Raw genomic sequence first — 17239 nt, forward strand, 5'->3', positions numbered from 1 at the left:
TATTCAATGATGTATTTGTAAGGTAATCTCCTCCTCTAAGGTAGAACAGGAAATATATTCCTCCAAAGCAGATTTATGAGACTTGTAAAAATTTAACATTTCTTTTCTGAGGTTTGTACATAGAACTTTGCACCCTTGAGGAAGTGGATTCAGATTCATACTATATTTGCATGATAATCTGTCACTACAACACAAAATTTACACTGTCAGACTCTGCATGATTTACTGTGAATGTGTATATACGCACTGGTTAACAAATGTTTCAAGAAGTTGTATATAATTTAATGTTTTCACTCATCAGGTTTCTTTCTGTAAATTGCAGCCAGCCTTTTGCTTTAAAACTGAGTATTGGAAAACATGAGGATGCATTTTGACTTTTTTTTTATTGTAGCTTTTCAGAATCAGTTGGTTAAATTTGTGGTGGGAACACAGTTTACTAAACACGTTATATTTCTCTTTTTGTATATCAATCTGCAACAACATAAACATTGGATACTAAAACACAGTAAATATTGCATATTAGAACTACATATAAAACTTATTATCAATATAATACATTTTAGGAGTTCAGATAGAAGAACAGAACAGATAATCCACTGAATGAATCTCTATCAAAGAAACAGCTGCACTTAACTGTTATATCATTGTAGGTAAAAGTGACTCATGTGGAAAAATCAATTCTTTTTCCAGCAAAAATATGGTTTGGTTCTTTTTCCTTATAATGGTTTCCTCTTTCTAATATTACAAACATAATTTATTGGGACTTTCTAACTTTCATAGGATCTGCTCCATTTATTGAGAAACAATTAGTGTAGCTAGTGAACAATGAAAAGTTGTCTTATTAATAGCACATACACTTGCATTCACGTAGGTTGTTTGGTGCTTAGTTCCACCTAGGGTAGTATCTGAGCCAGCAGTATAGTTATGGTAAAGAACTTCAAAGACATAGTGCAGGAATTTTAAATCCTGCTAGTCAAGATTTAGAGTGGATATTATCTCCTTCCTTTGTGCTGTGAATGCTTCATTGGGATTACAGCATTTGTTTATGCCTATATAATTAATCAAATAAAAGAAAGTTGGTGTTACATATTAGGATGCAGTGTTTTGGTCTGATATCGAATGGTTTTTTGCCAAGGAATTTCACAGACACAGTTTAGTTAGTCAAATAACTGCCCAAAAGGAGGATATAGCCATGTCGGGTTTGGCCTCTTCTCACAGGCAACAAGTGACAGTACAGGAGGGAATGGTCTCAAGCTGTGCCAGGGAAGGTTCAGCTTGGACACCAGGAGGAATTTTTTACTGAAAGCATTGGAATGGAGGGATGTGGAGGATTCACCGTGACTCGAAGTGTTCAAGAAACAGCTGGGTGTGACATTTAGTGCTCTGGTTGGACTGCTGGTGGTCAGTCAGAGGTTGTACTCAATGATCTTGGAGGTCTTTTCCAACACTAGTAATTCAATTATTCTATACTGTAATAAATATCAGTTTTATTTTGCCCAAAATAGCAGTGATATGTTAGAAAGAGAAAAGCAGTGTTCTTGAAGCAAGAAAAATTATTCGAGGACAAACTCGGTTATTCTAGATAAAACTGAGTTTTGCAGTAGCTCTTTAGAAATATTAATTTGCAATAATTTTAGGGGCTTATAGAGAAAAATCAATCAAGAATTTAACTTCTTTACTCTTCCCTTGAAATAAAAGATGTGGACAATGCTTTAAAAACATGATGAAAAGTATGTTTAAAATTTAAAGTAGCACAGTGTCTCATGTCAGACAATTATAAAGTTTAGTTTATAAGAGCTGCCGCATTTCATACACTATGTATAACAAACCAGCAGGATGTTTTAACCACAAAAATGTTTAAACAAAGCAATTTTTTTTCCTTATTTAGATATTTGTCTCCTCCTGTTACTTATTTTCCACCTGAAGTTGACTGTAATCCCAAATTTTCAACACAAAATTATTTCCAGTACAACTGGTAATGATACCATGGTCAAACTATTTAAATTGCAGGTAGGTTGTGTTTAAACTGGTGGTAAAGAAATACAAACCAAAAAGATTAATTTTTAAAAACTATGGATTTTTTAGCTTTTTGAAATAAAGAATCCCCTTCAAGGATGTTTTCAAATAATGCCTATTTTCCTCTTTAAATTTTCTTTAGTTTAGTATGCTTATATAGCTTGTTTGATTCCACTGGAATCAGGTTTTGCATAATTTCATTTAGTCATAGGAATAGCTTGTTACTGTGAAGAAAATACGGGGCTTTTTTTCTTGAGGGAAATTTCAAAAAGCTTTTGGAAAAAAGCTTTTTGTATTTCTTGCTGCTCTTGAGCAGTTAGGTCTCTTCCCTTTGAGAGTTAACAGAAAATTAATCATCTGCATTTTTAACTGTTTTTAGGACCAGGATGCAAACTCATATTTGAGTTCAAAAGAAGTCTTAGCCATATGGGGAGGTTCCCCCCCCATATTCTTGAAAATTATTCCCTTTGTGTTGTAATGGGAAAGTCTCTGTCTTAATTAAAAAAACATCATTCCAGTTGACAAATTGCCATGATCATGAATTAATGTTCATGCATCTAGCATTCACATTTTGGTAATGCAGTATGTAAATCTCATTCTATTAAGTCTCCTACATAATACAATAACACTCCATTATAGATTCATCAGCTATGGTATGAAATTCTCCTCACAGTTGCTGACAGTGGTAAAAAAGAGTTGAACTATTCATTTCTCTGCATAGCTGTGTCCTTTCGTCAGTTGTTTTGAGTCCGTTTGCTTTGACAGGCTCTCGAATTTTTCTTTTTCGTTCTACTTTGCCTACCTGGTCCTAGGTTTCTCTGTGAAGCAGTGGTCATTGGTGATTTAATTCAAGCCACAAACAGTGCACCTACAGTGCTTGAAAATGCTTTACAGGACATGCTTCTTTCCCCTTCCTTGTGAAAGCTGTGCAGTAAATATCAATCCCCACATTCAGCAGAAATCTAAAACTGGCTTCTAATTTGCTGTAGTAGTTACCCTTAGAAGAGCAGTGTTCCAGAGCAGGCAGGCACATGTCAGCTCACGCCAGGAGGGATGACATTTTGTCATACTCCTTCCTTCCTTAGTGCCGAACCAGGATGTAGTCCTGGAAGACTCACATCAGAGAACATTTGCCTCTTGTTTAAGTGATGTAAAGGAAAACTGCACAGTGAGTGAGCAAGTACATCATTTAGCAGAGGGAGATTGTTTGAAATTCTTCTGGTTTGGTTACCACCAGAACATTTTGGTTACCATGATTATTAGTCAATGAACTATTTTATGGAAGGTGCATTGTGATAGTAAATATTGCTCTGGTCTTTTTCCACTAAGTGATCACATTCGTTTAAGTAGCCAGCCATTTAGAGCACACTAGCTGAAAGATTTGTCAAAGCATAAGAGGCAAATAACAGTATTACAAATATTTTTATTTCTTTTGCACAAAGCACCAATACTACACAGTTATGCTGTGAAGAAATCCACTTCTTTATTAATGACAGCTTTATTGAAGGCAGGCTTTCAGAATGAAAATACTAGAAATCCTATTAAAGTGCCATCCATTAAACCATTAAAGCACTCATTAAAACTGTTAGCACAGACTTGTTATTCATGAGTTATTGGTCTTTCACACTTCTGAAATGTGTCTGCCAATACCACTCAACTCTTTGTTGAGAGTGTGGCTATTAAGTCTGAGGAAATACAGATTAACTTTCTTCTGACAAAATGGTGCTTTATGGGAGGATGGTATGGCCACAAAGTGGTTCAGATTGGTGAGGAAAATAGGGAAGATTAAAGTTCAATCCATTTGCCTGTTTCTGATAATTTATGTTAACTATGTCTGCATGTAGATCTAAATATTAATCACTAAGCTACACCATCTGGCCATACATCATACAATGTGTATGTTTGGGTTTTTTCTTGATACTGAACAGTAGCTTTAGAATGCTTAAACATTAAGGAGTGAAAAGTGGAAGAATAATACTGAGTACTTAGCAGTTGAAGCTAAGCTTTAAAGTTTTCTTTCTGTAAATTCGCATGAAAAATAGGTATAATATAGAGCTGAAGCTGTTTCTCATAATAGATAAGAATCTCAGACCATCATTTTCAATGTATATGCAAAATATATCTTTTTATATGCAAAAGTGCAGTTTAAACTTACTGTTTGCAAGCATTTTTATCATTATTTGTTGCATCCTGTTTTGGTTTTTATGATTCAAAGCCAAAGTCCTTAAGTCCAGGCTCAAAAATAGCAGCATGTTAGACAGCCAGTTTATTCAGTTATTTCCTAGTTTTCTTTTGTGAAGAGAAAGTTTACCTGACATCTTACATAGTGAAGTAATTTCCAGAATATGTCAACAGTGTGGGCAAAAACCTAAAAGACAAGACAGATGGTCTGCTTCAGTTATGTTTCTAGAACAATGCAGAGTAGTATGCATCATTCTAGGGCAGTGGACTGTGGTTTAGCTAGCATGTTTCCATACATGTCTCTCAAAAAATACTGTCTGGGTAGTCAGAGATATTGATGTGCATTATTCCTGGTCAAGTTACCAATTTTGTTTTAAAAGTTAATGCACAGATGTATATTTAGCATCTTCTGTACTATGTTTATCTTCTAAATTACTGCTAGAATTCTGAGATAAATCCATACAAATTATTTTCCAAAGTTCTGAAAACTTGACCTGTAAATAACCTGTGTAAGTTTTCTTATTCACCTCCATTAACTCAAAAAGAAAAAGAGGGGAGATTTGTGGTGATAGAAGTCATTATGTAAATTTTATTACTTTTCAAGTCATATGATATAACTGAATTGTTGGCCTGCTGATAAAGAGTTATATTATGTCTTAAATATAGTGTATATATATATATATATATATATATATAAAACTCTACTCTTCCCAGTGCTGATGGAAATGCACTCTAAATTCTTTCTCTGTACCTTTGATTAAATAAGTATCACTTAGAAGTAAAGATAAAATACTTACATTTTTAAATTACACAGTGCATACCCACTTCAAAATTCTTCCGGCCATCCTCCTCAGAGCATGGGAAAACATTACTAGAATGAAACTAAATTGCAAGAAAAAGGAATCAAAATTTTATGGAGTGAAATTAGAGAGTAAAATTGTACCATTTGCTTTATTTATGAATAAGAATTTCACTTTATAGTCAGAAAAAATAATATTTTTGTTGGAGAAGGGTGAAGCACTATTCTTGGATCACATCACTATGTTTATACTTAAGCCCAGCACAGAAGTGATGTCTACCTTTGCATGTGGAAAAATACTCTGGGGGATAATTCACTGCTCTTTTATAGGCAAACAAAATACAATATGGCTCCAAAAATATCCATCACCAGTTTTGCAAACCTCTTAGTCTGTTTAGATACTAACTTAATGAGCTCTTAATACTACTGACATTTTAAGATATGTTGATCATAGTCACTCAAATTTCTGAGATAGTCAACCCCAATAGTTTGGTGTCAAAAATTGTGTAGAAGCTTAAAAAAATCAGATTCTATCAGAGCTGCATTTAAGAGTGCCTTTTGAACTGTTAGTAACACATAAAGTGATACAATTAGGGGGAAGGCCAATAAAGCTGACATCCTACTGGGAGTCTGTTATGGTCCACTCAACCAGGAAGAGGTGGTGGACAATTTATTCTATAAACAGCTAGAGAATTTTTTCAACTTGCTGGACATTTGTTGGGAAACTCAATGCTCAAAAGAGGCAGTCTTTTAGTTTGTGGAGGGCAACATTTTGTTACAGCTAGTGGGTGAGCCCACCAGGGGAGGGACTATGTTGGATTTATTATTTGCAAATAGAGGTGGGCTGGTGGGAGATGCGGTGGTTGGAGGCTGCTTGGGGCACAGTGATCATGAAATTACAAAATTCTCAATATTTGGTGAAGTCAAGAGGAGCATTAATAAAACTTTTTCATTGGACTTTCAGAGGGCAGACTTTGGCTTATTCAGTGAGTTCCTTGGGAAGTAGTCCTTAAAAATAAAGGAGTTCAGGAAGGGTGGGCATGCCTCAAAATGGAGATCTTGAGGGCACAGGAACAGACTGTCCCTGTGTGCTGAAAGATGAGTTGATGAGGCAAACATCAAGCCTGGGTGGGCAAGGAGGTTCTGGAGGAACTCAGGAATAAAAAAAGGATATATTATCTTTGGAAGGAGGGCCAGGTTTCTCAGGTAGTATTTAAGAGGGCTGCTAGAGTATGTAGAAAAGAAAATAGGGAGGCTAAAGCTCAGTTTGAACTTAATATGGCGACTTTTGTCGCTAAGGATAACAAAAATTATTTTTACAAAGATATTAATGGTAAAAGGAAGAGTAAGACTAACCTTTGTTCTTTATTAGATGCAGAAGGGAGCTTTGTTACTGCAGATGAGGAGAAGGCAGAGGTACTTAACGCCTCCTTTGCCTCAGTTTTTAGTGAGAAGACTTGCTTTCAAGGTAGCTATCCTCTTGGGTTGCTCAATGATGTCAGGGAGCAGAACAGTCCCCTCATTATCCAACAGGAGGCAGTCAGAGAACTGAGACATTGGATGTTCATAAATCCATGGGACCAAATGGGATCCATCCCAGGGTCAGGAGGGAGCTGGCAGATGAGCTTGTGAAGCCACTCTCCATCATTTACAAACAGTCCTAGCTCACTGGCAAGGTTCCAGATGACTGGAAGCTGGCCAATGTGACACCCGTTCACACAAGGGGTGGGAAGGAGGATTCTGGCAATTATAGGCCGGTTAGCCTGACCTCAGTACCAGGTAAGGTTATGGAACAGTTTAGGCTGAGTATCATCACACAAAACTAACAGGGCGGCCGGAGTATCAGACCCAGCCAGCTGGGATTTAGGAGGGGTAGGTCATGTTTGACCAAGCTGATCTCCTTTTATGACCAAGTGACCTGCCTGGTGATGCCGGAAAGGCTGTGGATGTTGTGTACCAGGACTCAGCAAGGCCTTTGACACTGTCTCCCACAGCACACTCCTGGAAAGCTGGCAGCCCACGGCTTGGACAGGAGCACTCTGCTGGGTTCAGAACCGGCTGGATTGCCGGGCCCAGAGAGTGGTGGTGAACAGTGCTGCATCCAGCTGGCAGCCAGTCACCAGTGGTGTCCCTCAGGGGTCTGTGCTGGGACCAGTTCTGTTCATTGACAACAAGGATCAGGGGATTGAATCTTTCATTAGTAAATTTGCGGACAACACTAAGCTGGGATCATGTGTCGATCTGTTGGAGGGTAGGCAGGCTCTGCAAAGAGACCTGGAATGGTTGGATGGATGGGCAGAGTCCGGTAGGGTGGCATTGAACAAACTCAAGTGCCAAGACCTGTATTTTGGCCACAATAACCCCCTGCAGAATTACAGGCTGGGGATGGTGTGGCTGGAAAGGGACCTGGGGGGTACTGGTTTCAGCTGACTGGACATGAGCTGGCAGTGTGTCCTGGTGGCCAAGAAGGCCAGGATCAGGAATAGTGTGGCCAGCAGGAGCAGGGAGGTCATTCTTCCCCTGGACTCGGCACTGGTGAGGCCACACCTCGAGTGCTGTGTCCAGTTCTGGGCCCTCAGTTTGGGAAGGATGTTGAGACACTTAAGCGTGTCCAGAGGAGAGCAACGAGGCTGGTGAGGGGCTTGGAACACAAGCCCTGTGAGGAATGACTGAGGGAGCTGGGGTTATTTAGCCTGGAGAAAAGGAGACTCGGGGTGACCTTATCACTCTCTACAACTCCCTGAAAGGTGGCTGTAGTCGGGTGGGCGTTGGTCTCTTTCTCCAGGCAGCAACTGACAGAACGAGAGGACACAGTCTCAAGCTGCACCAAGGGAAATACAGGTTTGATATTAGGAATAAGTTTTTTACAGAGAGGGTGATAATGTTCTGGAGTCGTATGCCTGGGGAGGTGGTGGAGTCACCATCTCTGGATATGTTTAAGACTGGATGTGGCACTTGGTGCCATGGTTTAGTTGAGGTGTTAGGGCATGGATTGGAGTCTGTGATCTTGAAGGTCTCTTCCAACCTAGTGATTCTGTGAATTTTGTGAATTCAAATGAATCATATCCAAAGCATAAGTAGAATTTTCATGGCCTTTATCATCATCCCAAGCATATAATTTCTTCCTCATTCCTCTTAAGGGTCCCAGTTCATTTCCTTTTGAGGGAGGAGTTGCCAACCACTCTGTCTCAGTTGCTGTAGGTAAAGGGTGAACCAGGACCTGAGCCATCCCACTGCTCTACTCTCCATAGCTACGTTATGCAGGACTTTATAATTTTTTGTTACAAAGGATAATTCTGTCTAGGGTATTGGTTAATAGGATAAGGCACTTGCTTTTCTGAGGTATTTGTTTTCCCAAAGACAAATGCTTCTCTATCAGGCTGCCAGGCAAATGATTTTTTTAAAATAATCTCAATAAAGAAGCAAATTCATTCTCAAAATATTAAATAAATAAATTGTATAAAATATGAAAATATGCATGAGAATGAAGCAATTTTCAGACTGGCCAAATTATCAGTCTAAGGGATAAGTCCTAGTAAAATCACATTAACTGATTTCACACATGTTCATTGTCAGGTAATACCTACTCTAATAGATTACAGGTCATACCCTGGGAAGAGTCAGCAAAGCTGTTGACTTGATGTTTTAGTGGCAGTACTGATCTCCTGACTTGTGCTGTGCTGCTGGTCTACTTGTGGAAAATTAGCACAGTGTTGGTGAACTGCCCTACCTTGGCTTATCTGTGTCTCTTTTTTTTTTTTTTTCTTTTTTTTTTAATGGTTTCTAGTTGTCATTGGGAGCTGCCAGTTCTTACCAGAATTAAACAGAGGGCATAAACCTCAAGCCATAGTTGTGTATCCATATTGATGAAACAATGTTAAGGTCTCTAATGTTACAGAAAAGGACAGTGAAACAATAGGTGATTATTCATGGCTTCTCAGTATGAGATGACCTTTCATACAGCCACTACCATAGTGAGCATAAACAGGTATCATCTGTTACCTGTTTTGCATTCACTTTGCTGCATTAATGGTTCAACCACAGAGGTGAAAATACTAGAGTCTGAAGTTTCCCTAGTGGTGAAGGATGAAGGAGTGCAGTGATACCTTCTGTAATTCCACCCTGGAACAGAAAATAAACAGCAAATCTGGAAACATGAAGTTTTGTTTATGAATAAGATTAGTTATGTTTATGAATAAGATATCATTAAAATTTAAAATATGCCTGAATTGCTTACTTATTTATGTAATTTATGACTCAAAGAAATGAAAAGCAAGTTTCTTTATGTTGTCTGTGGAAAAAACACAGCTAGTTTCCTGAGCAACACTAGTGCCATGGGTTGGTCTGGCATCAAAATGAAAGAACAGAAACATTTTTTTTCCTCTGAAAAACTTCTTCAGGAAACTTTGGAGTTTATTTAGTAAACAGGACAGGGAAATTTTTGAAGATATGTTCTTAGTAATAAAGGCAAAAATATTTATTCCCCTTCATCTCAGTGTTTTCGAGATTTATGATATTTATTAATTTTCTGTTAATCTAGAACCCCTCACTTCCAAAATGAGTAAAAAGATAAAAAGGTGGATAGCTTGTTTACTCTGAATAAAAAGCCCTGGATTTTAAAAGCTTGTGATTTAAATTCCTCATGGAAATTTAAGATGCATAAATACAAAATGGTTAATGTAATATGATCTAATATGTTACAACGTGTCCTGAAGTAATAATTTTCTTTCAAAAGGAAATTACTTCCAGAGCAAACGATGGGATTTTAGTTTCTAATTACCGTAAATAAAACAATTATGTAGTCCCTAGCTAAAAGTTTCCTTTTCTTTTTTTCTCTTTGTCTTTTGAAGTCTATTGATCCTGGTCAGCAGTTCACATGGGAACACTCTAACCTGGAAGTAAACAAACCAAAGAATAGATATGCGAATGTAATTGCATACGACCATTCTCGTGTTCTTCTCTCAGCAATAGAAGGTAAGGAGACCTTTAAAATTAAATTAATTAAATCCTAAACTCTAGAATGATTTTACCAATCAATATCTTTATATAGTAATATAAAGAAGTGTTAATTAATGTACTTCCAGTAAATTCCTGTAATGGCAATCCTTTTCTGATGCTTATTGTCAGTAACATATTATGAACTTGCACTAAAATGTACATTCATGTGTAACACTGAATTCATTAGGTCCCTGTGTATATGCCAGTGAGTTATCTGAGGTAAATTAATATTGCTGTCTACTTATATGGCTACTGCAAAGCAAACATAGCAGTAAAGAAACATACTTGATTTGAGGCATTTGTTGATCAATGAACTTATCAAGATATCTGCTCATTGAGTTTTACTTTGCAAAACCTTATTGTGGGAAAAAAATCAGTTCAACTTCATGTTCTCTGGGAAATTTTAAAAATTCTCTCTTAGAACTTTAATTTTAATTTCCAATCTAAATATTAAACTAGAGTTTTTAAACAAATGCCCACATGCAGGCATGTTTGGGAGTATCTCACTGACTAAAGATTGACAGTGTGATTTGGTGAGAGCTTTTCATTATATCTGTCTTTGTTACAAAGCTTTCCAAAATCATAAACACCTTGAAGTTTTATCTGAAGCAAACTATTACAGGTAGCCAGTCCTAGGTGTTGTGTCTGTTTTACCAAGAATCAGGAGACTCTGATTTTCACTCAGAGGATTTTTTTTTTCCCCATTCTGCCTTACTGTTAACCTACTTCCTAGGTTGAAGGCAGATTTTCAGTTTATTCTATATTGTTGACAGTCAGGTATTAATAATGACCATAATCAAGCAATTATATATTTAAATGACGCAATTTAAATGAAAATAAGAGTTGTCTTTAGTTAGTTCCAACAGGACTTGCAGATGATATATAAGATAGAGGAATCTGTATTCAAGGTCAGTTATTTCACTCATAACATGGTACAAGTTAAACTGCAGATATTTTAATTTATGGTTATAAACAGCTGCTTATCTTTGGCTACTCCAGACCTAAGGACACTGGATTTATAGGTGTAATCCACTTTAATATTAGCTTCTTGGTGAAGAAAAAGGCAATCCCACTGGCTGAAGGTTAGATCTTTCCTCATTTATTGCAGCTGCATACTATAGGCTTTGATAATGCAGATAAGACCTACTCAAATGTATTAGCAAATTTTAATGATTACCTTGAAGAATTTGCGTATGATAATCTGCTTATATTTTTCACCTTTGAGGTTCATAAAGCAGTTCTGACAAGATTTATTTTTGCAGCATACAGTTTTTCATATTGCCTTGTAAAAGAATATGGCTGTGTAGAAACCTGCCTCTGTCTGTCTCAACGCTAAGCAGAGGCCATTTTAATTAGCACTATATGTGATGTAACTCAATATATATAAATAAATAAATATATATAAAATATATATATAAACAAATAAATATATTCCTTCCTGTCTCACTGGTCCAGACAAGAGGTCAAAGTACATGGTCTGAATAGGTCAGGAACAGCAACTGGACAGCATTTCTGAATGTTAAGTTCTTCAGAACAAAATGCTTAACTGGAATATAAATCTAACTGGCAAAAAGAAGTCTCACATTTTTCCAGGGATTTTGTTTGGAAAAAGAGTTGTGTAAAGGAGGAGAGAAGGAGAGAAAAAAAAAATTAAATACCATCAAATTTATTTGATAATCTATATATTAGACAACTGGACTGCCATTTTTCCCTGTATGTAAATGTCCCATTAAATTTGGTTCCCTTTAAAAAATGAATATATTCAGAGAATGAGAAGAAAATTTAAGAGGCAAAGCAGAAAATGTTAGTGAAAGTAATGGAAAGTATGAAATTACACAGTTCATTGGACTATATTTTTACATAAGTGATAGTAAAAATGTGGAAAAATAAATTTACATTGTACCTGAAAAGGTTTGAGTATTTTAAGGAGCAGGGACAAAATATAGTTAAACTGTAATGTTTGTTTCCCTTTTTTAAGTAAGAAATACCACAATGAGGCTAAAGTTTCTAAATCTTTTATAGTCACTGAGTCTAAACAGAGAAAAGTATTATAACCTTTTGTAATATTAGCGTTGGATGTAAAACCACAAACGGAATATTCACCTATCTGGTGATTTGCATGGTTTTAAATATTTTCCAAGTCTTTAGATTATGATGAAAAAAGCATATGGTGATTAAATCAAATATCAAATGCCTTCTTATAAGAGATATATAGTCTTATATACAGTCTTGAATTTTGTCTTGAAAACAGAAGTAATTTAGTATTTAATTATCCCCTTAAAATCTTTATTCCTGGGATTTTACATGATTGGGTAGATTAAATTTTGTGTGTGTACCTTCAAAAGTTTAATTTAGTTTAATTTAGCATTTAGTAAAGAGTACTTTTCTTTCAGGTTTTAAGTAGATGCTTTAGATATGAAAATATACAGTCTGGCCAGCACTTAATTCAGTTGATAGCTGTGTTTCTTTTCATGTTACCAGGGAAATCAGTATTTGGAATATTACTTAAAAATATATTCTCCTTTACCTATGTTACTATACAACTTAACCTGGACCTGAATTTGGACTGCATTATACTTTGTTACAACTGTTTGGAGAATATTTGGTATATATATGCATGTACATATACATGTAGATGCCTCATCTGCATTTCTTTGGTGGCCACAAGAAAACTAATATTATTAGTAAGGTTTGAATAGTAGCTGTGCCTTTCTAATGAGCAGAGCGCCATTTCACACCTAGGCAGTTGCTTACTGTTTAAGAGCAAATATATATGAAGAAAAGACGAAGCATCTGCCAAACTGTAATCCTACACTGATGCACATTTTGCCTCTTAACAGTGTTGCAGAAATATGGAATGTTGTTGCTGGTACTTCAGAATGAGACACAAGGCCAGTTTTGGGCAATAGCAGAACTCTGTAGCCTATTCGCAGTGATTACTAGAAAGTCTTGAGAAGCAATTAGCAGAGATCTGAAATTACTTTTTTCCAACTATTGATAATATCGAATTCTTTAAAATTGCATTAGCCCTGAAACACAAGGCTTACTAACACTTTCCAAGTATTTATTTTGGTACCCTTCATAACTCTTGTTAAAACTTGGTTTTGAATCCCCACTAAGTTCATGACATCTCTAATTACATACAGTATGGAGTTCTGCAACATAAATACTCATTTCACAGAAACACTTTTATTATCACTGTTTAAATTTTATTAGATTAAATTTCCCTTTTGGAGACAAAACTCAGGTTAGGCATGGTAATTTGGTTTTCATCCTGAAAAGAAAATTTTATTTTGCAAAATTTTGTTCCCACGTACTTGAAATCCGATTGAAGCCTTGAAATCAGCTCATATTGTGCTGTATTTGGCTGTTTCTGAGATGGACGCTTTGAATTTTAAAGTATATTGACAGAATGTTAGAATGCAGTGAAGTTTATTATATACATCCAAATGGATTTAAGGGAGAATTTACTGATTAAAAGACAAACAGATAGAGTTAAAACAGCTAGATCTGTGATCTTCAACCTTTAGGAAGTAAATAAAAATTCAGGATGTAGGGAGGGAACGGATAAACATTCTGCATTTTAAAATGCCTTGCTGATTCTTTTAGGAGTTATGAATGACTAAAAGTCTTCTGTATGTGAATGTATTTGCATAATGCCAGTTATTAAAAAAATACACTGATCATATTTCAGCAGGGTATTTTTTTGTTTTTATGGGAAATTTAGTGACTTTAAAATTCCACTAACACTAGAACGCTCTAGTAATACAAATGGTCAAGAAAGAAAAGGCAAGAAGCTGCTAATATTTTTATTTATCTGATGGCCAGTTGCCAGTAAATAGGCTTTGATTGTGCAGACCATCATTGTAAGATTTAGAAATTGTTTGGAGCATTGTAACTACCAAAGAGTCATGACCTGTACAAACTATTTGCGCTCTGTCACATTGCATTTATGTTGCCTTCTGCTAACAATAGGAACTGAACTCACCCTACAAGCTTGGAGTGCCTTAAAAACAACAAAAGTATTTTGGCGATGGATACAGAAATACCCATAAAGAATATGGATACAGAAAGATGGGTGAAGCGATTTCATGGCGTTAGGGCCCCTGTGAATGTGAATTTCATAGTGTAGACATTGTGGTGGCTGTCTTGACAACAATGCTGAGACAAGTTGTAGGTGTATGAGCCTACTGATACTGTAATAGTTGTAACTTAAAATGCTGCCGTTCTTGATACCCTTATAATCTACTCAAAACAATTTTTTCTGTATATGTAGCCATACTTTCCATTGGGAAAAGCTCCAAGAAAGCATCTAGTGGCTGTGTTCTTGACTGACTAATGAAGATTTGGTACAAGTTTACTGTGAACACTCATATTGAAACTGGGTTTTGCAGGAAATATTAAACCAGATATAATTTCATTTCATATAAGTAGAGGCACTCATCATCTCTTTGAGTGCATAATTTAGAGTATAAATTAATATTTCTATTCAATAAAAGATTCATTTGGCTGTTAACTGCTGTGTTACTCAGTGTTAAATAGATCACTAAACCCAGCTTCAGACAGCAGTAAAATAATCACAGTATGATGACATCATGTTAGATTTCAATATTTGCTTTGTAGTATTGTGCAACATACTGCCATCTGCACATACTGTCATGCATTGTGGGTAGTTTCCTGATGCAATGCTCTTACCTATAACTCTGAGGACCTGCACAGAACAATCTGTTCATTTCCACTCTTGACTTCCTAATACTAGACAGTTTTCAGATCAAAACAAAACAAATTCATGCTTAGTTTCCTTTTCCTAAAAGAGCTCCTCCTTTTTCCCCGTCTTTCTGCTGTTCACCTTCTAAGTTTCTTTTCTCACCTGCAGATCTTCCAAATTTCTCATCTTGCGTGCAGATCTTCTACACTCCTAGTTCTTTGTTTGCACACTTACATTTCACTTCTGTCACCTTTTCCCTTTCCTTTCAAATACTCCTCTTCTGTCCTTTAAACAATCCCTTTCTTTGTCAGGCCTAATTTTGTATCTCCTTCCTATCCCTTTCTGGCATTGCCTTCTTTCCATAAATTCTCTCTAATTCAACATTTTTCTTTGAGACTCCGTATCATTCATCTTTTCCCTCTTCACTAGACTCTCCTAGTCCTCCTAACAAGGAGGAATAGACTCCTAAGTCTATTCACAATCCAGCTATCTATAGGTTTTCTTTTCCTGACATGTCTTTTTCCTTCTTACCTAGCCTTGTTAGGATGACATGTAGAGAATTTTCCTCAGTCTTTGTAAAAAGCCTTCATTTTACAAATATTCACTACTAGAGTACTTCATTGGTTTTGCACTGCTTCATATTTCAGTGAGTTCTTAAAGTACAGATTTGTGCTTAGACCATTTCAATTTCATTATTTGCTTAACTATATAGATTTCATGTAACAAAAGTATCCACAGAAACACTTGTTACTGGCACCTAGCACCTATTCATTGGCAAAGCTAATTAAGTAATGACAGTTGATGTAATTTTTTTTTTTATTTCAGCAAGGCTTTCAATACCTTCTCTCATGGTATATGTTTTTGGACAAAATGTCCAGCCTACAGCTGGATAAACACATCATGTAATGGGTGAGCAGCTGGGTCACAGGTCAGGCACAAGGGGTTACATCAGTGAATGGGGTGACATCAGGCTGGGGTCCTGTCACTAGTGGGATTCTGTAGGGTTCCACCTTAGGGCTGGTGCTCTTCAACATCTTCATAAATAACTTGGATGCAGGACTAGAAGGGATACTATGTTTTCAAATGATACAAAATTGAGGAAGATGTTTAATGCCTTGAAGGCAGGAGGCCCTACAGAGATTCCTTGACAAATGAGGGGGCTGAGCAATGAACAACCACAGGAAGTTCAACAAGACAAAGTGCCAGATTCTGCACCTGGGATGGGGCAACCATGAAAGTACAAACAGGTTGGAAAATGAGATACTGGAGAGCAGAAAAGGACCTGGGGGAGCAAGTTGAACACGAGTCAGCAGTGGCCTGGCAGCTAGGACAGACAAACATGTTTTTGGGGGCATCAGACCCCCAGGGGGGGCATCCAGGGGGCCAAACATGTTCTCAGGGGCATCAAACACAGCATTGCGAACCAGGGCTGCTGTCACAAACCGTGGCAGGGGGCACATTATAATACTAAGTTCTCATCAGGCTAAACAAGGACACTGGACCACGAGTGAGGTCTCTTGTGCTTTAGTTGTTAAGGCATGCCTTAACTCCAGCAATCAGACAACTAGAGGTAAAAAGTGTTGTCTAACAAGCTTCTACATTCTTACAATCTGCTTCCACAAATGTGGTGGCTAACAAGCCCTTAATTTTGTACAGTACACTAATATAGCTCTCAACTCCTAAAATTAACCTCTCAAAGGTGCTGGCTAACAAGCCACAACACATGTCCACAATCTCCCCAGTCCTGCAACAAAGTTCAGTATGGAGTATGGGATAGAAGGCAGCTGTGGTTTGATCACACAAAGCGAAAGAGAACAAAGAATATCACCCCAGATTCCACATTGTTCCTTCCATGTGGTTGGTGCCGAGCTGGGGTGGTGTGACAAAGAAAGCAAAACAGAGAGAGATGAAAAAGAGAGGATAGCAAGGGGCTTGATCTGCATCCTTTTATAGTTAACCTGGTGCATGCCTCTTATAAAAATTAGATTTTTTGCACTGTTTTGTTCACACATGCACAACCAGCCTGTGGTTTTTGCTCTGGCGTTGTTCATAACAACAGACATTTAAACCAGTAATACAGCTTCATCAGCACTCTGAATTGATCATGGTATTTTTCCAACTTGTTTACAAGCATGACAGAATTTAATCCCATTACTTCACACTATTTATACACATGACTAAATGCACATGTCTTAGGGAAGCAGCGCAGAAACAAAGCTTTATCGTTTAATTTATTTTAAATAGAAAGGCTGTTCAGTACTCAGCCTTTTTAAAGGCTTGAAATAATTTCATTATTTGATTTCAGTTTGTGAATAAAACGTGAAGTCTAATTAAAGTTATTTAAGATTATAACTCTCTTCAGGAAATCAAGTGAATCATTCCTGAGGTCTACATTATTAGCCTTGTGGATCTGAGTCTATGTTGCAGTAAGGTGTACTGTCATCTCAGCTCATGCGTTCTCAGCATAAATTGAGAGCAATACAGTTCATGAGGTTTTTTATCTTCTGTACTTGAGTTGTGGCATTGGCTAATTTTAT

The 17239-nt window shown here is 36.8% G+C and overlaps 1 protein-coding gene across 50 annotated transcripts in view; it reads left to right on the plus strand.

Moving 5' to 3' along the window:
- PTPRD (protein tyrosine phosphatase receptor type D) overlaps positions 1–17239 on the plus strand; it is a 1163449-nt gene that overhangs the window by 1090177 nt on the left and 56033 nt on the right. For all 50 annotated transcript variants that reach the window (XM_038124763.1, XM_038124765.1, XM_038124766.1 and 47 more), the window contains one exon: positions 9847–9970. In XM_038124763.1, coding sequence (XP_037980691.1) covers positions 9847–9970 — 124 coding nt within the window. The remainder of the gene's footprint in view (positions 1–9846; positions 9971–17239) is intronic.

This window comes from Motacilla alba, chromosome Z (genome assembly GCF_015832195.1).
Source record: "Motacilla alba alba isolate MOTALB_02 chromosome Z, Motacilla_alba_V1.0_pri, whole genome shotgun sequence".
Taxonomy (NCBI): domain Eukaryota; kingdom Metazoa; phylum Chordata; class Aves; order Passeriformes; family Motacillidae; genus Motacilla; species Motacilla alba.